Raw genomic sequence first — 22,632 nt, forward strand, 5'->3', positions numbered from 1 at the left:
TGAGCATGTGTGCTAAGTCGCTTCAGTCATATCCAACTCTGCGACCCGATGGTCTGAGGCCTGCCAGGCTCCTCTGTCCATGGGATTCTGCAGGCAATATTGGAATCGGTCGCATACCCTCCTCCAAGGGATCTTCCCAACCCAGGGATTGAACCCACATCTCTTATGTCTCCTGCACTGGCAAACACTTTACCAATGTGCGTTACCACTTTACCACTAGTGCCACCTGGGAAGCCCATTCTATACCCTAAAACTAGCCAACTCTAAGATGGCCTTCCAAGTGAAATCCTAGCATGACACAGATGTACCTTTGATTTGGACTGAGAATTTGCATACCTCCCTCCTTATACATAAGAAAACTCCCAGTAAAGCCCAGGGCCCTGAAAGCCTATGGTGAGCACTTCATTGTTCTGTTTGTGAAAGAAACCTCAGTGGACCCCTGCATTTCTTAGATTACTGTAGTTTTCCCCCATTTAAAATAAAGTGTACCATTCAACACTTCTGGAGGCAATCTGGCCATTTCCCCCATTATTGAAATTTTAAACATACATATCCTTTAGTACAGTACTTTTAAGAAAAATATTTACAAAAATACTCCCACTTGTGTGAAAAATATGTATAAGGATGTTCACTGTGCCACTTTTATAATTACAAACTAAAATGAAAATGGATTAACTAACTGTCCACCAAAAGGAAATGAAATATAATGCAGCCGTTAAATAAATGAAATAAATCTATACCTACTGACAAATAGGTTGCTGATTATTTATAAAGTAAAACAAAGTAAATTACAGAGAAATATATATAATAGTTCTCATTTTTTAACATAGGCAGCTATATTTTGATGTTTGATTTATGCGCCCATGTACGCATGATAAAACAGGTACTCTGGGAAGTCATTTGGGAAGGAGATGGAGGTGAAGAAAGATTGTAACTTTTTATTGTCTGCACTTTTAATTATACAAGGCATGTCTTCCTGAAATACCCTCTATTCAAATGGTAGACATTGGGTAATATGATGTCTGCAGCTAATAACGCAGCTAATGAAGTGTTGGGAAATGAAAGAAACCAAATGACTTCACAGACAGCTAAGTCCTGATTGGCCCCTCAGTTGCCAGCCTCCTGGAGTCAAATTTAAATTCCTTCTACCCACTCATAGCTCACCTAAGGGTAAAAATTTTCAGCATACAGACTAGAGAAATCACCTCACCTGTACATTTTGCCTAGTGAAGAGAAAGGTAACAGAACTGATCCCGTTTCCAAGAGACCACTCATTTTTTTCACGTACCACTTTGTCTCAAAAAATAGAGTGAAAGAATAACATTGCTTTGTTGTTCCAGGTAGCAATTTGAACATGAAGGCTGCGATTCTACTGTTTTGTCTTCTAGGATCAACTCTGTCATTACCGGTAAGTACAGCATGTTTATTTTATGTAACCCAGCCTTAACTGCATCTCTAACGGTAGACCTCTCTCTCCCTCTCTGCCAAAACTTCTGTTTGTGACCCATTCCCTTAGTTTCCTGTTTTTATTTCCCAAGCTGAAAGATGATAAGTTAATGAAGTATTAGTGTATATTCCAATGTACTTACATTGTATCCACTTTATCATGGTAGAATTTTGATTATTTTTGACAGAGCAATAGGGCAGAAATTAAGAGAAAAAGGGATGCTGTGGATTATGTCTGCTCAAAGTGGATAATTATTTTACTTCCAAAAAGAAGTTAAGATTTTCTTGCCAACTAATTATTTTTTCATTATTAAAGATGTAAACTACATTTTCTGAGTTTTCTAATTGGAAACACAAAACATCTAAATTATAAAAACTCTAAAAAGTCTACCAAATTGTGCAATAACAAGAGGATATTAGAAGCAAATAATATTTTTTACTTAGAATATTTCATCACAAAATAAGTTCATATATAACAGGTTTAACAAAAAAAGAGCCTAGTATTCAAACATGTATTCCAACTATCCTCCAATATTTTATGGACATGAGTGGTTTGTATCTCTAAGTAAATTTCCCGTTGTTTGAGATGCTTCAGTGAAGACAATGAGAAAAAAAATAAAGATATTTACTATGAATTAGCAGAACAAAAATAACATTCTCAATTAGGCTTCAAGCTCACTTAACACTTGCTTATTCATCCATACAATCAACAAATATTTATTGAAAACTCTCTATATACCAAATAATATGCTAGTTGATAAAGATAGAATGGTGAGAGAAAAAAAAGACATAATCCTTCATGGTGTTTATGAGGACTATTTTTAATGATAAATTATAAATTGCAACCATGATTAGTTCTATGAAGGAGATGAACTGGGTGATCTTCGTGGAAGGGATGAAACAAACATGAAAAACCAACCTCCTTCTTATTTCATTCCAAACACACATTCGTCATTCTTTAAAGAAGTCTCCTGTAAAAATTTAATCTTTAAACAAGGTAAATTAGGAAGTTAATTTTTTAATGTGGATTTTTGCACTTCACTGAATAAATTTGCCAAAAGGTTGTTCTAAGTTGGGTATCTCTTGTGAATTTAAATTACCATATAGTTTGTGAAAACTCAAGACAAAACTTTCTAGAAGCATAGCTATTATTCAAGGTGGACCAAGGAGTCGTGTACAGATGCATGCAGACTGGGAGAGCAGCAAGAATCAGTGGTGTAGGAAGTGTGAGAAGCAACATTAAAATATCTATTAGGTATCATAGTAGGATTTATCAAATAAAAACTCGGAACACATGGGCAAGGTTTTTTTTAATTACTTGTAAATGAATTTGTTGAATAATCATAAAGGTATATGAAATGAATAGATTTGCAAATGTGAACACTTAATGTAGCCTAGCAATTGTTTCAGTAGATCAAAAGTTTGGGAATATGGGTGTACATTGGAACTGGGACACTTGGATGTTTGGGAGAGTGGTCAAGGTAAGCCTCAAAAAGAAGGTGAACTCAAGCAGGTGAGGGAGTGAGCCAACATCTGGGAAAAGAGCATTCCCTCTGCAGGTGGCGGTGAGGTTCTGAGCTAAGAATGGGCCCCCGGTGTCCCAGAGACAGCAAGGAACCTAAATAGCAGTAATGGAGTGAATGAGAAGAAATGAGGTAGAGTGGGAGTTCGGAGAGGTGCTGGGGGGCCAGGGTTTGAGGACCTTTTGGGCCATTGTAGTGTCCCTGACTTTTACTCTGAGTGAAAACAGAGGTTAAGGCAGGGGTTGAACAAAGACATGAACAGACCAGACTGCAGTTTTCAAAGGATCCCTGTGATTACCATGCTGACAATGAATCACTGGAGATGAAAACACCTTTGCAGGATTTGTACTTACATAATCTTAAGGCTTAAAGGGACCCCTAAGGGCAGATAGTGCCAATTTTCTCTCTTATGACTGAGAGAAAAGACCAAAGTGAAGTCAAGAGGCATTGTCAGCTCCAGGATATATCCGAGTGGCCCAAGAGTCAGTGCAGTGCTGGGGGAGCCACAGGACACTATCCTTGGGGACACAGCGAGGAGCAAAGGCCAACTAGAGTCAGCCTGGACAGGAAGCTTCCACCTCAATGCAGCTGGAAGGCTAAGAGAAACAAATAGAAGGACTCATTTCTTCAAGGACTAAAAGTCCTTGCAGGAATTCCTAGTACAGGCTCTACAACTCATAAAATCACCATGGGCAGGTCACAGTGCTTCTCAGTTTCACTGATAAACTAGAATAATACAACTAGGTCATATGGACTCAAAAAGACTTTTACCCCTAAAATTCAGTTATTCCTAATACACTAAGAAAATACTCTGACCAAGCAGGGGACTGAATTTCTATTACAGGAGTGACTTGTCAGGCTCAAGGCTGACAGCTTCATGAAAATGCAGTAGAAATCATGGCAATTTATCTTCAGGCATTAGGAAAAAGCAAATGTGTACAGAGCTGAGGTGTGGACTATATGTTTTATATCCAGAGGAGGAAAAGAAATGACTACCACCAGAAAACCACGTGCCCTACTCACCCTCTGTCCCTCCCCACAGCACCCTTCCTGGTCTGGCACTTTCCCTTTCTACAGTTGCATCTCCTGTCATGCACAAAATATTCCAGGGAGTTAAAACCTCCAAAACACACATGGGCTAAAGGCAGACATTTTTGCATTTTGGCTAAACTTATTACCTCCTGGAAATAAATGGATACAAGAACTCAAACCATTTTTAAGTTTGAAATTATACCTCTACAATATTCATTAAATTTGCTTTTTCCTTGCTCCTACCCCTAGGTGGGGGTGAAATATTCTATAAGAGGTTTAAATTTAGTTTTCTTTTAAGATGCAACATTGGCATGACTTTCCATCAGGAATGGGTAAAGCTGGAAGTTATATTGTTTCTGTCTTAAAACAGGTCATCCAGGAGAAGAGAATTTTAAAAGTCTCCTTGTTCATTCTCTTTCTAAACCTTAGTCTTCTTTCCGTTTTTACAGATCACCTGACATAAGTTAGGGGGTTTCCCAGGTGGCTCAGAGGTTAAAGTGTCTGCCTGCAATGCGGGAGACCTGGGTTTGATCCCTGGGTCAGGAAGATCCCTGGGTCGGGAAGATCCCCTGGAGAAGGAAATGGCAACCCACTCCAGTATTCTTGCCTGGAGAATCCCATGGACAGAGGAGTCTGGCGGGCTACAGTCCACGGGGTCGCAGAGTTGGACACGACTGAGTGACTTCACTTTCCTTTCACTTTGACATAAGTTTCTTTACTCTGAGGTCTGGTGTCTCAAGCCTGAGCTGGAAGAATGCTCCCTACTGGATAACTTCATCCTGCCAAATAGCTTAATAATTCTTTGTCTTGTTCCTAGTCAATGTTGGGGAGGGAGAGCTGGTCATGACAGCTCCAGTGTGTGTATATAAGGTCCCTTCACTTGGTATTCTGCTAGCTTTCTTTAAGTTCAGACTCAAGGCCAACTCAAAAAGGCTTGCGAACACACATGAGAAATGGTAGATGCTGCTTCTTCAAATATTTGTTATCACAGATGCAGCTCAACCCTGCCCTGGTGCTTCCTCCTACTAAGCTTGTTCCAGATCAGGCAACACTGCTAAATCCACAGCAGCCAAGTCAGGTAAGAGTCCTACAATGCTGAAAATCTGGAGACCATCAAAGCGAACATGCTAAAGCTAGTGGATTTAAAGTCAAGATTCGCCCAAAGTTTCATGACTGAGCAAGAGAGAGAAAAGCCTTATTTGGGGGGGAAATGAAAACAAGAAACATACTTTTTTAATTCATATTTCTTATTTCATTCTTATTATTTCAACACATATTCATTCCTATTCCTTTTGTCTGAGTAATAATTTGGTTCAGCAACCAAATCTAGTCAACTCTGAAAAGCAATAGTTACACCTATTGAAAAAGCTTGATCATCTATGCTTTTGAAAAACTGCGACTTAAGCAAATACAGTAATTGCCAGAACCTACAGGGATTAAGAGGTAATCCATAAAAATAGTTGCAGATTTACTAGTGATTTTAACATTTATTGTTGATGAACTGATGTGTTACTGTAAAATCTGTCATTGAAGCATATTTAAATACTTTTGAAAACTGAATGGTCTCCTAGCTACTCTCCCCCTTCTTCCCATCCTCCCTCTGTTCAAAAAGACCTCACCTTACCTACATCTAGACTTTGTGAAAATGGTACAGTAACACCAGAATAAAGTTTTCATTTTGATCTATGGATATTACACAATACTCAAGACACTAGCCAACCTTCTGCCTTAAGGAACTTGAAGCTTAGAGGACTTTCCTTAAAAAAGAATACAAAATTAGATATGCAAAATTTTACTAAAGTGAAAAATTCACGGTGAGATAAGAAATGAGTAAATTACACACTTTTAAGCTGATAAATACTTTAAACTTGACACATTGCTTGGGTACCTCCAAGGGCCATAGAAGGGGCAATGCTAGTGAGAGGCCCTGAAGCTTTAGCTTCATGGTAAATCCACCTGTGATAGAAGTATATGTTACTTGAGAATATAAACCACTGAATTGTAAAACCAGACAACTTTTTGTCTCACATGTTAATTTCAATGCCCTGCAGGTCTTCTCTTCTTTAAGTCTAATTCCTTTGACACATATGCTCACACTGGGGTCAGACTTGCAACTGGTAAGTACCTTTTATATCATTTTAATGTTCATTGTTAAATAAAAATAACACCTCATGTTGAGTGTATATATGGGGTGGGTATCCACCCATATACACGTACATACATTTCACATGAGATAAACGGAAAGAGAGGTGACAGAGAAAAGTCAAAGAGAGCTGAATACTATTCAATACATTAAAAATTTTCTTATCTTTAAGATTATCTCTAAAGGAATTAATCTAATTCTCAAGTCGTTACTTCTTTAGTTCTTACCTCCTCTCTGAGCTCCCCTTCTCATTCCTCCAACATATCTTCCTCATGGGGCTTTCCTGGTGGCTCAGACAGAATCTGCCTGCAATGCAGGAGACCTGGGTTTGATTCCTGAGGAAGATCCTCTGGAGAAGGGAATGGCTACCCACTGCAGTATTCTTGTCTGGAGAATCCCATGGACAGAGGTGCCTGGCAGGCCACAGTCCATGGGATCTCAAACAGTCAGACACAACTGAGCGACTCACACTTTCACTTTTTCACATCTTCCTCACAGCCTATACGACATACAAACACTATGACTGCTATTATCACCCCAACAACAAGAGCAAATGAGAACGGATAGGAAAATCGACATTCTTCTCATAGAATGTCTGCATAGTTTAATCTGTCTGGGGGATAAAATAATTAATAAGTTTCTTCCCTGCTTAACATGGGTTTTTCCCCCAGCAGTCAGATTTAAATGTAGTACTAGATCATATTCAAGCTACTTTATCTGGACCCTCACAATTTTCATGGGGATACCTATGAAGGAACTCATTTTCTTCATAAGAAAGTATCAGGAAAATTCCTGGAACCATTGCTGTCATAGCCAAAAGGGGAAGGCAAGTATGAGATCACCTAAGTAATCCTCAGGAGAATGGGTTAAATGCCAAAGGAAAATTGAGTGTGAAAGTTAGTCCTGGACTTCATGGTTGTACCAGCAGACTAAACAGGTCTCTAAGCTTCGTTTGTATACCTAATTCCAAATGCAATGTCATCTACTATAGATTTGCAAAGCAAATCCTCCCTTTTACATGTAGTAAATACAGTTTCATATCCTGGATGTTCAAATTGAAACAACACAATCTTCCTCATTGCCCTACAGCTAAATCCTGCTGCAGGGATGCCGTCTGGTACACAGACCCTCCCACTGGCCCTGGGGGGACTGAAGGTACAGCAGCAGCTGCAACCACAAGTAAGTTCAAAGCCCTACTCAGTTTAACGCTGGCGTTTTCCCTCAGGTGAAAGCCTAAGGAGAGGAAAAAATATTTTCAAGGTTCTTGAAAGTTTTACCCAGACACTTTGCAGAGGGATGTCCTATTAAACTTATGACCATCTTTGGCAATTTGGTTCTTGCTGAAACTCCATGAAAACACACCCAGAAAACTGAGCATGCTGCCCCATTGCCTCTCAAGAGTACACTTGTAACAGGTAACAGGAAACATGAAGAGCTAGAGAAAATTGAGAAGTAAAGAATAAAGCTGGGGATTGAGAGGCATCAGGATTCTTCTCCAGCTTGCTCTGTTTCTGTGAAAGACTTCTGAGTGACCAGAATCATTCCAAAGAAAAGATAAGGGATGGACAAAGCTTATTTCCAGCAAATCTAATCTCCTTTTCGTGCCCTTTTGCCATGCCTCCTTTCAAGCTCCTGAGAATCCTCTAGTTCTTTTTCTCCTCCCATAATTATTTGCTTTTACGAAAAAAAAAAAAAAACCCAAAACTTTCTCACACAAAGATATAATGACATACTTAGAACACCACCTCTTTTTAGAAATGCTTGCATTTTAACTGCCAAGCCCAAACTTTTCCTCTTGGAATTTCTCTAAATTGTTAAATGACTCTGGAGAAAAATAGAGGGATCCTTTATGACTAATTGGTTATCGTTAACTTATTCTCCCTAACACATAAGCTCAGTCCCTATCATTCCCACATAATCTGATTTTTTGTAGAAGCTTTCTTGATTATTACATATATGCTATATGTTAATTATAGAGAATTTAGAAAAAAAGATAGTTCAGTTCAGTCGCTCAGTCGTGTCTGACCCTTTGCGACCCCATGAATCGCAGCACCCCAGGCCTCCCTGTCCATCACCACCTCCCGGAGTTCACCCAAACTCATGTCCATCGAGTCGGTGATGCCATCCAGCCATCTCATCCTCTATCGTTCCCTTCTCCTCCTGCCCTCAATCCCTCCCAGCATCAGGGTCTTTTCCAATGAGTCAACTCTTCACATGAGGTGGCCAAAGTATTGGAGTTTCAGCTTTAGCATCAGTCCTTCCAAAAGAACACCCAGGGCTGATCTCCTTTAGAATGGACTGGTTGGATCTCCTTGTAGTCCAAGGGACTCTCAAGAGCAAAGGAAAAACTAAAATTCACTCATAAGCCTATCAGTCAGAATTAAACACTGTCAGCATTCTAGAGTATGACCTTTCAGTCTTTTTGCTATGCATATAAGTATGTTTTCTAAAGAAAATATGTTCTTACTATACCTAATGTTCTATAACTTTTTCACATAATACATTTTGAAAATACTTTCCTATATTTTGAATATTCACTTATAGTATTGTGAATAGCATAATATTGTTTTCAATGATTGCTTAGTATTCCACCATACTGGAAAAGTTTGTGTTTTTTCCAAAATTTTTACTTCCATAAATAATACCACAGTGAACGACTGAAGTGACTTGGCAGCAATAGCAGCAGCAGCAGAACATCCTTTAACTAAGACTTTGACCATATTGGTGATTATTTCCTTAAGACCCGGAATAGAATTTGTGAGTCCAAAGATATTAAAAAATGTAAGACTTTTAATACACATTCCCAAAAAATGAAGCATAACTATATCCTATCTTCCTACCACTATGATACCCAACTTATAGTAGCAAGCTTGCATTAATTAGTAATTACAATCAAAGCTGAGTTTAATTGACAAAATTATTTTAAGCTGCTCAATTTAAATTCTACATCGTATTCAACCAATACTTTTCCCTGTACCTTCTTTTGTCCAAGATAACAACACAAAAGACTATGTAACTAACTTTTACATTTCTTTTTTAATACTGATGTATATTATTTCTTACAGATACATTAGAGCCTTCACTCCAAGTATTTTCTTTTATTTATGTCTTAATAATAAGGGTGATCCTCTGAAAAAGACTAGAGAGAGTTGTTTATTGCATGACCTTGGCAGAGTCCACCTGCCAACTGCCCCCAGGTTCAGTTTCAATTGCTGCCCTGTTCTAACCTCAAAGTCAGACTTAGTACATCTTCATATTCCCCAAAGAGTAGATTCACTGGAGTCCAAGGCAGTAGTGGGCACTGTAGATGGCATTAAAGATTCGGTAGAGACGTTTGACATGCATGGCCCCATCAACCAATAATATAAATCAATCCTCATTCTCTGGGGCTTCTTCAGTGTCTCTAGGCTATACCACCACCAAGGGTCCTCATACATGCCTTCTCCTGTGCAGGCGCAGCTGCTCTGACCTTGTCTCTCCCTACGCAGAGTACCTTATACCCCCTGCAGGAAACCCGGGCACATGTCCACAGTTCTCATTAGCGAAGCAAGTCCAGTGCAGCTAAGAATGAACTCTAGAACCACACAACTTCTGGCCAAATCCTGGCTCTCCACTTACTACCTATGTGGTTAAGTTACTTAACCCTCTGTGACTCACTTTCTTCATCATTTAAAATAGGAATTAATTAGAACCTTACCACTAGAGCTGTTAGAAGGATTAAGGGAGTAAATCTACATAAAACACTTAGAACAGTACCTATCACATGGTAATCATTCAATACATTTAGCTATTATTTCAAACAAATTCTCTATGAAAAACTAACAACTTCTCTCCTTACTGTTACATCGGTATTACATTAGTTAAGTATCTTTCATTATAGTTTTTACTTAGACATCTGTGGTTTCCTCTTTGTATCTTTTTGTTCTTTCTAATTTGCCTTTAAAGAAGAACTTTCCATTTTGTTTTCTCAAAAATCCTTTGTTCCTTTCCTTTGATCCATTTCTTCATTGCCACCCTGAAGACTATTTGTTTTATGGTCAGTAGCCAAGGATCTAACTGAGAGTAAGGCTTTTTCCTAAATGTGTGTATTTTTAATCTTTGAGCATTATGGGTATTACTGTACAAACTTCTTGAGAAATAATAAAGGTCTTTTTATAAGACTTTCAAATCTTTTAGGTTGGGTTGCATTAAAAGTCCCATTTTGATAACTTTTATGACACTGGATTTCTATAGAAATAAAAATAAACCTTAAAATCCTAATTCTTTCTAACAAATCCTAAAGTTAGTTCTTAGAGTGCTAGAGCACACCAACACCTCACCCAGATCTTTCCAACTACAAATTCATTCCATTCACATAGTCATCAGTGACCAGTAGAGTGTTTCTCACTTAGCGCTAAGAACTGTTAGGACCAGGGATGTTGAACAATATCATCCATAATTTCCTACTTGTGCCTCTCTTAATAGCAAAATATCCAGGCAACCATTGTGAGACTATTTTAAAATATCCACTACATGATTTCATGTATCTTCTGACATCCCATGGAAAAGAAACATGCATTTTATCATCATGATTACTTGGAATAATTTTAAGTTTGCAGATACCGTCCATTCTAAAGGAGTTCAGTCCTGGGTGTTCTTTGGAAAGAATGATGCTAAAGCTGAAACTACAATACTTTGGCCACCTCATGTGAAGAGTTGACTCATTGGAAAAGACTCTGATGCTGGGAGGGATTGTGGGCAGGAGGAAAAGGGAATGACAGAGGATGAGATGGCTGGATGGCATCACCGACTCGATGGACATGAGTTTGGGTGAACTCCAGGAGATGGTGATAACAGGGAGGCCGGGCGTCCTGCAATTCATGGGGTCACAAAGGGTCAGACACGACTAAGTGACTGAACTGAACTGAACTGAACTGAGAACAAAATTATTTTCATCCAATTTACTAACTTCTGCCTTTTAAATGTACTGCCTTAAGCTGGTTTCTAAATCTCTCTGGGCCTAATCTTCTTTTCACGAACTGAATCAGTTCCAGTTGCCATCCTTCTCATGAGTCAATATCTATGATTTTAGATGATACATTAAATGGAATATCTATTTAATAAATATTGTGTACTTATTTTGAAAGTCTCAATATTTACATCATTTGCCAGAATTTAACTTTTAGTATATTTTTACTAAATTTTTCACTCTTTTTTCAGATGTTACCAGTTATTGTAGCACACTTTGGAGCCCAGGTAAGATTATTTTACAATATGATTTTATTTTAGATCATCTTAGTGTGAAATATTTAATTCTGTATCAATTCACCAGATAGCTGCCAAGCTTCCTATTTACTTTGCACTGTATGAACACTACAAATAGGATAATAACAAGAACACTTACTGGGCACTCACTATGTGCCAGGCACTGTCCTAAACACTTTTTGTTTATTATGTACTATTTCATCTAAGCTTCAAATAATCTTCTGTAGTCAACGTTTTATTTCCAATTTGAAGACGAGTAACTAGCGACACTTACAGTTAGTTGTTCAGTTATATCACACAGTAAACATCACAGATGAAGCAACCAGTCAATCCTTTAAACCACACTGTCAAGCAAAAAAATGAATGAATTAATTAATTAGGTGATCTAAAAATTGATGATGTGGGGGATTTTTTTAATCTCAAATGTATTTATTAACTATATGTCTTTTCCCTAAAAATGATAAGCTTTCCTCTCTATTTTTCCTTTATGAAAGGTAATTCTTGAGATCACTCATACAATTACCAAAAGCTAAGATCAAGTATGAGCATCAGATGGCAGGTTTTACTTCTTCCTTTTAATTGGAGGATAATTGCTTTACAATGCTATGTTGGTTTCTGCTGTACAACAGCGTGAATCAGCTATAAGTTTACATATAGCTTGAGTTTTTACTTCTAAAAGCAGAATCAAATATAAAATTCACACTAACTCTTAATTCCACATTAAGGAACACATTCCAAGGAACAGCAAAGGTTTACTTACAAATATATTCATCAAAATATTTTTATAGTAAAGACGAATATTGTGTGTGCAGTCCGTCACTCAGTTGCTTCCAACTCTTCGCAACCCCATGGATTATAGCCCGCCAGGCTCCTCTATTCATGGAATTTTCCAGGCAAGAATACTGGAGTGGGTTGCCGTTTCTTACTCCAGGTGGTCTTCCTGACCCAGGGAAAGAACCCACATCTCTAGGGTCTCCTGCTTTGGCAGGCAGACTTTTTACCATTGCACATTTGGGAAGCCCCCAGAGAAGTATATTAGGTGCAACTTAAATTTAAACAGAAGGAAAATCATTATGTAAACTATACAGCATAAAAGCAAATACTTGTGACCATTCAAAAGTACATTTATTAAAATTTGTTGGCAACATGGTTAAAGAATTGCTGTGTAGTATTAAAAGAAAAGGTAAGACACAAATTGTGTAAATGATGTGACTTCTAGTATGTAAAAAAGAAATGTTTGAAAAACATCTGGAAGAAAATACATCAACTCTGCATGATGGGGTTATATTTTTTTTCTTTATGGCTGTCTGCATTTTCCAAGTTTCCTCTAATGTGTATATATTACCTAATAATAGAAAATAGGTAATTTTTGAAATGCATAAAACCTCCCATCACTCAGATAAAAAATGTTAGCAGTCCAATACCATGTGCTGACTTGAGTTTTGTAATAAAAGTCTCAAAGCCAGTTTAAATTATTGCTGAAAATTAAAATATATATATCTTTTTAAAACCATAAGCTTTTAAATTATGATATATATATATTGCCTCAAATATATTAAAATCTGTCTAATAATATGTGCTATTATTTTCCTTTTAGGGTACTATCCTAAGCTCAGAGGAACTGGTAAACAAAAAAAATTAATTCCTAGTATTTCAAGTTCTTTTCACTGCTCCCACAATGCTGTTTTCTGTCCTCATATAACTTTTGACCTCAGCCCCTAAACCTGGTACATGCTATCATACACTGAACACTTTTGTAGGCCTTCTCATTAGGTTATTTTTTCTCCAGCTAGGGATTCCATCATCCTTCTCCAGCTACTTCTCCACTGATTTGACTTAGCTTTTGTTTTCCACATATTGATGTCAGATTCAGGTCTATCCAGAAAGATATTGCATATTTTTAAATTTTATTTAAAGATGATTAAAATCTAGTGTTATAAGTTATTGAAGTACATGTAGATTTAGAATCATATACATATTGATCTCTATCTCAGGAAAGATTCTTTTTTCACTTAAATGTTTAATGCTTGTAGAAAAATATATTTTTATTCTAGCATCTTATGATGATAAATGAAATCTGCTCTAGACATATGAATAACTAAAGGGCTAAACCCCAAAACTCATAGTACTATGCCTAGGCACTTCTACGCATTTCTCCAGAGTCATTTTCAGAGAAAAATAATTTGAATTAACGGTATCTAAACTTGACACTAAAGTGAAGAGTTGCGGAAATATCTGGGAAGATAGTTTTTAAATTTTTATATTATAAGGAAGGTAGAGATTTACTTAATTTTTCATAAATAAAATCAAATAATGGGGCTGTTTTGCCAACACTGAGACATGAACACCCATTTCTACCAGTTATGGACCTGATCCTATAAAACAAGCACCTCGGTGGATTTTTCTTTTTACATATATTGACTTTAATACTCACCAGATTACAAATTAGAGATTTTTAGCACATTTTAACAGAAAAAGACACAGAGGCTAGAAAAACTTAAGCAACATAGGAGCCAAGGTCAATAAAACAGTACATCTAGATTAAAAAGCATTTTTCTATCCACTATTCCAATGGTTTTCAAGTTGTTTTAGTGAATGCACAGTAACAGTTATATTTTTCATGTTGCTAAAATATACACATTTTATGAAACAATATTTACCCTTATTATAGAGAGTACACGGTAATTTATAGCCTACTATTTTTGCCTTGTTTTTTAATGATGCACCATCTTCTTTATTTCAAACGCATGGATGCCACAACCCCCAGTTTGAAAACTTCTGTACTCTACTCCTGTCTCTCATCCAGCATAAGCCTAATTCTGGTTTCAGTACCTCATAAATCTAAGACAGTGTTTTCCAAATGTCAGTCCCGGACCATCAAACCACGACAATTTGGAGTGCTGGTTAAAAATGCATATTTCTGCCTTCCAGGTGGTATTTATGTATACTAACAATTGAGAACCATGCTCATAGAAACAGACCTGTATCTTAATTATCAGTTTTCAACACTTTTTATTCTATGCAAATGCTATCAGAACTGGGAGGTCCCAGAAACTGGTTTCTGCCTGAACTCTCTCCAAAACCAGCTGATTTCCAGGTATTTTGTCTTAGGAAGAATTTTTCATGGTAATGTTTTCCCAGGGGAAAAACAACAAGTCTAAGTACCAACAACATTCAGTACCAGTGTGCAAATCACTGACAGTCCAATAGAAAAGAGATCCATTGAGTAACCTCAAAGAATACACCAGTGGCTGAGTTGCCAAAAGAAATGTTCTTGACTGAATATTCCAATGCCCTTGAAAAATATATATCAAAAGAAAGCATAAAAGTCATGAGATAAAAATTGATTAATCTACTTGACTTCATTTTTCCATTAATTTTGAATCTCTTACTTTTTTAAAATTCTGAGCAAAGGAGAGACTGTGATTGAAGTCAATAACAGAAATCTAGCCTGCTGAAATTGTATGGAGTTTCTGTCTTAGTTCTACTTCCAGATACAACTGATATGAACAAGTGATGCATTGTTCCTTTTCCTGTGACTGACTTGATTCTTGCTTTCCTGTTCTGAGAAAAATGGAGCACAGCAAGGATCCTTAGTAATGAAATCAGCATCAGGCTTGGCTCAGGCTAGGGGGCCATTTTCTCTAAGGAATGCCCAATCTTTACTGTTTTTGCTGACTCTACCCTCTTCATCTGCGAATCCTACTCAAACTTGCTGCTCTCAAAGAAGAAAATGCTAGTTGACCAGCCTTAAAATGTGTTTTTTTGACTTTTTTTTTCTATTTCCTTCTCTCATTCCAGCAAGGGACCTCTCAAATCTTAACAGGTCTTATCTTCCATCCCTTGTTCCCTGGAGCCATCCTGCCCACCAGTCAGGCTAATCCAGATGCCCAGAATGGAATCCTTCCTGCAGGACAAGCAGGAGCAAATCCTGCCACCCAGGGAACCCCAGAGGACCCCTTCTCAACCCCTAGTGGCACAGATGATGACTTTGCAGCAACCACACCTGCTGGCATCCAGAGGGGCAGGCAAACCACAGAGGAAGCCCCCACAGGGTCACCCAAAGGTAGGTTCTCCAAGCCAGGAAGACACCCCAGGGCCATGAGAGTCATCTGTGGAGTGAGAGAGAAGGGTTCTTTGTCTTGCCTTGACAAATACAGATCCTAATAATATCAGGGAGCCCCTTTACTCACTCGCATTTGATTCCAGCAATAAGGGATTATTTTTCCAGGGTTACTATCCCTACTGGGGCTTCCCTGATAGCTCAGTTGATAAAGAATCCACCTGCAATGCAGGAGACCCTGGTTCGATTCCTGGGTTGGGAAGATACATTGGAGAAGGTATAGACTACCGACTCCATTATTCTTGGGCTTCCTATTGAATCTACCCCAAAAGAAAACATTTAATTGCTGACATAATATACTTTCCATGTCAGGTCAGGGCTGAAAATATTTGAAACCAGATGGTGCGCTCCCTTTCCCATCCCCCATACACCCCCTCAAACACACACAGGACACAGTTAATCAATCAAGATACTCTTTCCCACACACTCATCACGGGTGAGACTCAGGACCTTCCTAACGTAAGGTGGCAAGCTGCTCTTAGCACAATAGATGAACTCATGTGCCATTCCCCTCAGACGAAACTTAAGAAATAAGCTCTCGTAGCATTAACAAACAGATAATCATTTAATCTGTGAGGATGTCCAGACCCAAATGTTCCAAATAGCCAAAGAGAAAAAAAGAATGATTTGTTACTGATACTCTCACCCCAAGAAATTTTCATCTCAAGTAAAAATATTTAAGTGTAACATGCTTATAACTACATTTAAAAAGAGGTTTTTTTTCTTCCAGGAATTCAGTAAGCTGTCTCAATTTTTTTTCAACTGAACCACCTCAGATGTGGTGACACATGAGAATCTTTTTCATTGGTCATATTATTGAATAGATTAAGACATACTGGACAGTATCAGAAGAAATTAATTCTTAGCTTATTTAAAATTTTTTCTTGAAATTTCAGAAAATATATACTTCCTGGAGAATACTGACTTCTGAAAAAAATACTAATGAAATGCATAAATTTGTCTTTCAAATATAATATTATGCCACCTTGGACCCGGAAGATATGTATATTAAAAATATACTTTTAAACTGACTCTTTGTCTTCTTTGTGGGAGTGAAAGAAAGTCAGACTATTTCAGAAACTGCATTACCTCAGGACACTTAGATGATATTCTTGGTATAGACTGTCTTTGGAAGCAGGAAACGCAGCAGTCACGGGAGTGGACACCAAGCCATGTAAGGACAAGTTCTAATCTTAAAATCACCTTATGACCCACTCTTTCCCATAGGAGCCACAGATTTAATTTTCAATAAGCAAGTTAATTACAAAGCAAAGCAAACTACATGTGCATCTAAAATACGCAGTGGAAGCCAAGAATTATAAGTCATATTGTCAGTCCTCAAGTTGCTTAGAATACAGAGCTAGTGATTATGGCATTTAATGTTTAATTTGTTATGTCTGATATTGAGGAATGACACTGATAACATATCTGCTAAAGAGCTGGAGGAATCATGCTTCCTGACTTCAGATGATACTACAAGGCTACAGTAATAAAAGCAGTATGACATTGGCACAAAAACAGATACATAGATCCATAGAATGGATAGAAAGGCCAGAAATAACCCATACACTTATGGTCAATTAATCTAAAACAAAGGAGGCAGGAATATACAATGAAGAAACATCTCTTCAACAAGCGGTACTGGAAAAACTGGACAGCTACATGTAGAAGAATGAAATTAGAACATTCTCTAACACCATATACAAATATAAACTCAAAATGAATTAAAGACCTACGTGTAAAACCAGATACTATAAAACTTTTAGAGGAAAACATAGGCAGAATACTCTTTGACATAAATTGCAGCATATCTTTTTTATCCACCTCCTAGAGTAATGAAAATAAAAATAAAAATAAACAAATGGAACCTAATTAAATTAAAAAGTTTTACAAAGCAAAAGAACTCATAAAAAAAATGAAAAGACATTCCACAAAAAGAGAGAAAATATTGCAAACAAAGCAACCAAAAAGAGATTAATCTCCAAAATACACAAACAGCTCAGTATCAAAAAACAAGCTACCCAATCAAAAAACAGGTAGAAGATCTAAGTAGACATTTCTCCAAAGACATACAGATGTTCAAACAGCATGTGAAAAGATTCTCAGCATTGCTAATCATTAGATAAATGCAAATCAAAATTACAATGAGGTATCACCTCACACCAGTCAGAATATCCATCAAAAAGTCTACAAATAATAAAGTGCTGGAAAGGATGTGGAGAAAAGGGAACCCTCTTACGTTGTTGGTGGGAATGCAAATTGGTACAGCCACCATGGAGAACAGTATGGAGGTTGCTTAAAAAACTAAAACTAGAACTACCATATCATCTGGCAATCCTATTCCTGGGCATATATCTGGAAAAGACCATAATCCTAAAAGATGCATGCACCCAGTACTCACTGCAGCACTATTTACAATAGCAAGACATGGGAGCAATTCAAATGTCCATAAACAGATAAAAGAGATGTGGTATATATAAATAATGGAATACTACTCAGCCATAAGAAGAATGAAATAATGCCATTTGCAACAACATGGACAGACCTAGAAATTATCATATTAAGTGAAGTCAGACAGAAAGACAAATATATGATATCACTTACATGTGGAACCTTTTTAAAAAATGATACAAATGTTTGACAGAAAACAACAAAATTCCATAAAGCAATTACCCTTCAATTAAAAAATAAATTAAAAAAATTTTTAAGATACAAATGAACTTATTTACTAGACAGAAATAGACTCACATTAAAAAAAAAAAACATGGTTACTAAAGGGGATAATGAGGGGGAACAAATTAGGAGTTTTGGATTAACATATATATACTACTGTATATAAAATAGATAAACAAGGACCTACTGTATAGCACAAGGAACTATACTCAAAAGCTTGTAATAACTTATAATGGAAAAGAATCTGAAAAAGAATGTATGGATCTATAGATAAAAATATATGGATATATATAAATAGCTGAATCACTTTGCTGTACACATGAAACTAATATAACACTGTAAATTAACTATACTTCAATTTTTTTAATTAATAAAATAAAAAGCTTTAAAGTACTTACTCTTTAAACTTTTGCTCCACACACCTAAAAGGCAAAATTTAATCAGATTTAAATTTATAACCCAGATTACTGCAGTTCATTTAGAGTGGGATGAGCAGGAAGGATTAATATGAACCACAGTAGAGCCCCCACATAGGAATGCTATGAATAGGTTCAACAAAAGTTTTCCTTATATTTGCATCAGCCCCATCAGTATGAAAAAAAAAACCTAAATATACAACCACAAAATATATTCCATGTTATGTTTTCCAAGTGGTTAAAATTTTATGGTGGCTAAAGATTTATTAGCCACAACATTTCAGATTTGCAGAGCTGAATAATATACTATGAATTGTTATGGTTTTCATAGCCAAATGAAAGTAAATTAGGATTCAACTTTCCGAAAGTGAATATTTTGTCATTAGTCTCATATGGTACTAATTAAAAATGTGTATCAAAGATTTCCTAGATAATTCTCTGTCAAGAAAAATTCTCTCTGAGCTTCATTTTTGCTATCAGTAAAATATGTTAATATGATGATTAAAGTACATAAAAGTGCTCTGTGAACTCCAAACTACTGTAGAAATTAATTTTGTTTACATTCAGTATGCTTCAAACCCATTAGATTACCTGTCCTTTCAGCCCCACATCTTCTCCCTATTCTTCTTCAGTGTACTTTAATTATTAGTGTAGGTATATGATTGCCAGCTAAACCATCAAGATCAGATGTCCTTCTGGGCATGCTACTCTTGGGGAAACCTGAAAACTTCCCAAGGCTATAGGTAAACAGATGAACTTAAGGGCTCAGTTTCCACTTTGACCTCCGACGTGTGGACTTGACTAAAACAGATCTGCCTGAGAACATGTTCTTTTCTTCCTCTCCTTTCATGGTCACTCCTTTTCCACATTTCAGAAGAAAACCCATGTCTCATCTATCACTGATCTCACTGTGGAAAACTGCTCTGTTATAGAAAACCTCCAAGACACAAAACAAAGAATTTCAAATACTGGAGCTGGTGCTGAGAATGACAGTGGCCTTTTACAATTCAGGTAGTTTCCTATTCTTAGCTTTCAATAAAATTAAATAAGGACCTATTGGGACATGACTTTGATCATGAAAATGTTTTTGATGGTAGAAATTAAAACTACAAAAGTTTAAGTGCTTAGTTATTAATTCATTTTAAAATATCATTAACATGTAAATTACGTGTTAATACAAATAACATCCTTTTTAAATTAAAAATAACTTTTTAATTTGATGAGAATGCTCAATTTAATTAACAACATTTAGTGAGAAGAATGGTTTTATCTTTGAACTCTCATGTCTGACTTAATAAGAAATATTAGGATTCTCTTATCAGCTTCTTTTTTTCTCTATTTATTTTAATTGGAGGCTAATTATTTTACAGTATTGTAGTGGTTTTGCCATACATTGACGTGAATCAGCCATGGGTGTACATGTGTTCCCTATCATGAGCCCCCCTCCCACCTCCCTCCCCATCCCATCCCTTGGGTCATCCCAGTGCACCAGCCCTGAGCACCTGTCTCATGCACTGAACCTGGACTGGAAATCTGTTTCACATATGATATTTTACATGTTTCAATGCTATTCTCTCAAATCATCCCACCCTCACTTTCTCCCACAGAGTCCAAAAGACTGTTTTATACATCTGTGTCTCTTTTGCTGTCTCGCATACAGGGTTATCGTTACCATCTTTCTAAATTCCATATATATGCATTAGTATACTGTATTGGTGTTTTTCTTTCTGACTTATTTCACTCTGTATAATAGGCTCCAGTTTCATCCACCTCATTAAAACTGATTCAAATGTATTCTTTCTAATACATCTGAGTACTATTCCATTGTGTATATGTACCACAGCTTTCTTCTCCATTTGTCTGCTGATGGACATCTAGGTTGCTTCCATGTCCTGGCTATTATAAACAGTGCTGCGATGAACATTGGGGTACACGCATCTCTTTCAATTTTGGTTTCCTCGGTGCATATGCCCAGCAGTGGGATTGCTGGGTCATAAGGCAGTTCTATTTCCAGTTTTTAAGGAATCTCCGCACTGTTCTCCATAGTGGCTGTACTAGCTTGCATTCCCACCAACAGTGTAAGAGGGTTCCCTTTTCTCCACACCCTCTGAGAAGAATGGTTTTATCTTTGAACTCTCTTTCATGTCTGACTTAATAAGAGATATTAAGATTCTCTTACCTGCTTCTGCATTCAATCCTCACCTGTCACAATATTACATATATAGCTGCTGGAAAATTCTACTACATACTCTTCACAGGATGAGAATGAAAAAGGAAAATAAAATCTTTATATTATTATAAAAATAATTTTACCTCACTGACCTGTCAGAACCATCTCAGGAACCCCCGAGAATCCTCACCAAATTCTGAGAATAACTGTGGATGATGTTGCATTCATAGTTTTAATCGTCTCCCTGGTTACATATTGAAAATGGTGCCATGTGTGGATGACTTTACACACAAACATTCTCATTGCTTATTTTACTGATAGTTTGTGCCCTACAAAAATAATAACTTTGCTAAAAAAATCAATTTTGTTCAATTTCCACCAAAATAGAAAAAAGCTATGATACATGTATAGTTTTATGTGCTATAATATCAAATATATTCCTAGCAGAAAAGAGCTTCCCTTTTTAAAGGAGGCATTGGTGAAAACTGAAACCTCTGCTTCTGATTTTACTATCTGGTTGGTAGAATTTTACACAGACTAGCTTCTGGCTTCAAACATTACAGATCTTTTTCCTCTTTCATCACTCCTACTTCTGCTGCCAAGCACAAGACACGTTCATATAGCAATGCCAACTTTCACCTTTCACTTTGGTGTCCCTACACTTGGTACATTGAGACAGTGGTGGGCAGGAGTATTCCCGAAGACATTTTTCAAATGAAACAACCGAAGCAACTTTTTCACAAGCTACATACATGTACCCTACTGAATCCAAATTCAGTGTCTCCACATTTAAACCTTTCTGAAGCAGATCTCAAAAATGCGTGTGATTATCCCAACATCACTGACACAACATATGTATGGCGAAAGAAAAGTCAACGTGGAGAGAAACAGATGTCTTCACTGGTTATGGCTTAAATATGTTACATTTGCAAGAGCTACAAACATGAGGCCCTGTGAACACACTGCTAGCATCCTCTTAGGCCCCTGAAAGGAGCCTGCAAGTGAAAGGCACTGTAGCTTAAACTTAAATTTTATTAACTTTATAATTAATCTGTCTTTGCCTCACTACTTTTCTCAGTTGTGTTTGCCCTTCCTTCCCCTATATTGTGTATTATTTTTTGCAATAATCCTATTTATGTCCTTACTAGAAAGCAAAAAGTTCATAATATCACCTCCCTTGTTCTAGGTGACAAGTTCTGCTTGGAGTACAAAGCAAAGGGAAACATTATATACTGAGCATTCTATGTAAGAAGTGCAAAATATTTTTGGAAAATTGAACTCTAATTTACTCATGGTAAGGTAAATGGATACCAAAATCCAGAGAGAAGGGCCCTCCAATAGAAATACAACATGATTCACATATGTAATTTAAAATTTTCTGGTAGCTGCATGAAAAAGATTAAAATAAGAAGGTGAAGTTAATTTTAATAATATATTTTATTTAACCTAATATGTATGTATTATAGCCTAACATACATACAATCAAAAAATTAATGATGTATCTTGCTTTTTCTTTGGTTACTAAATCTTTGGGATTAGATATGTATTTCCATTTGCATCTCAGTTTTAACTAGCCACTTTTCAAGTGCTTAAAAACCACATTTGGCTAGTGGCTACCATATCGAACAGTGCAGGTCTAAATATAATGGAAGAAGAAGCACAGAGTTAAAAGTAACACCGCTGTTGAAAAACAGAGAATCTAAAGCTTGGTATAAGTAACATTTCCAATGTCACCTAGGAGCTACCATTTGGTGGAGATAAGATTGGAACATGGGTTTGCATTACAAGTTATAAAGTTAAAAGAAACCCTTCTAAATTACCAAAAATAAAAATCAAATTTAATCAAAAGTGTTACAGAAAAG

The 22,632-nt window shown here is 36.7% G+C and overlaps 1 protein-coding gene across 1 annotated transcript; it reads left to right on the forward strand.

The window, feature by feature from the left end:
* The first annotated feature begins 1,162 nt into the window (after positions 1-1,162).
* Positions 1,163-16,542, forward strand: AMTN (amelotin). The gene is made up of 9 exons (XM_012180107.4): positions 1,163-1,238; positions 1,341-1,408; positions 4,993-5,079; positions 6,053-6,118; positions 7,234-7,323; positions 11,344-11,379; positions 12,986-13,012; positions 15,190-15,454; positions 16,242-16,542. Exons 2-9 carry the CDS (start codon positions 1,355-1,357, stop codon positions 16,250-16,252), a joined length of 636 nt encoding a protein of 211 aa, XP_012035497.2. The 5' UTR covers positions 1,163-1,238; positions 1,341-1,354; the 3' UTR covers positions 16,253-16,542.
* Positions 16,543-22,632: the final 6,090 nt, after the last annotated feature.

This window comes from Ovis aries, chromosome 6 (assembly GCF_016772045.2).
Source record: "Ovis aries strain OAR_USU_Benz2616 breed Rambouillet chromosome 6, ARS-UI_Ramb_v3.0, whole genome shotgun sequence".
In the NCBI taxonomy this organism is placed as follows: Eukaryota; Metazoa; Chordata; class Mammalia; order Artiodactyla; family Bovidae; genus Ovis; species Ovis aries.

What these genes read in the sequence shown, in the direction of transcription:
- AMTN (XM_012180107.4), top strand. Translation starts at nt 1,355, where the DNA reads ATGAAGGCTGCGATTCTACTGTTTTGTCTTCTAGGATCAACTCTGTCA. An exon ending in GATCAACTCTGTCATTACCG is followed by an intron (nt 1,409 to 4,992) that starts GTAAGTACAGCA and finishes TTGTTATCACAG; the next exon opens with ATGCAGCTCAACCCTGCCCT. An exon ending in TAGCACACTTTGGAGCCCAG is followed by an intron (nt 11,380 to 12,985) that starts GTAAGATTATTT and finishes TTTTCCTTTTAG; the next exon opens with GGTACTATCCTAAGCTCAGA.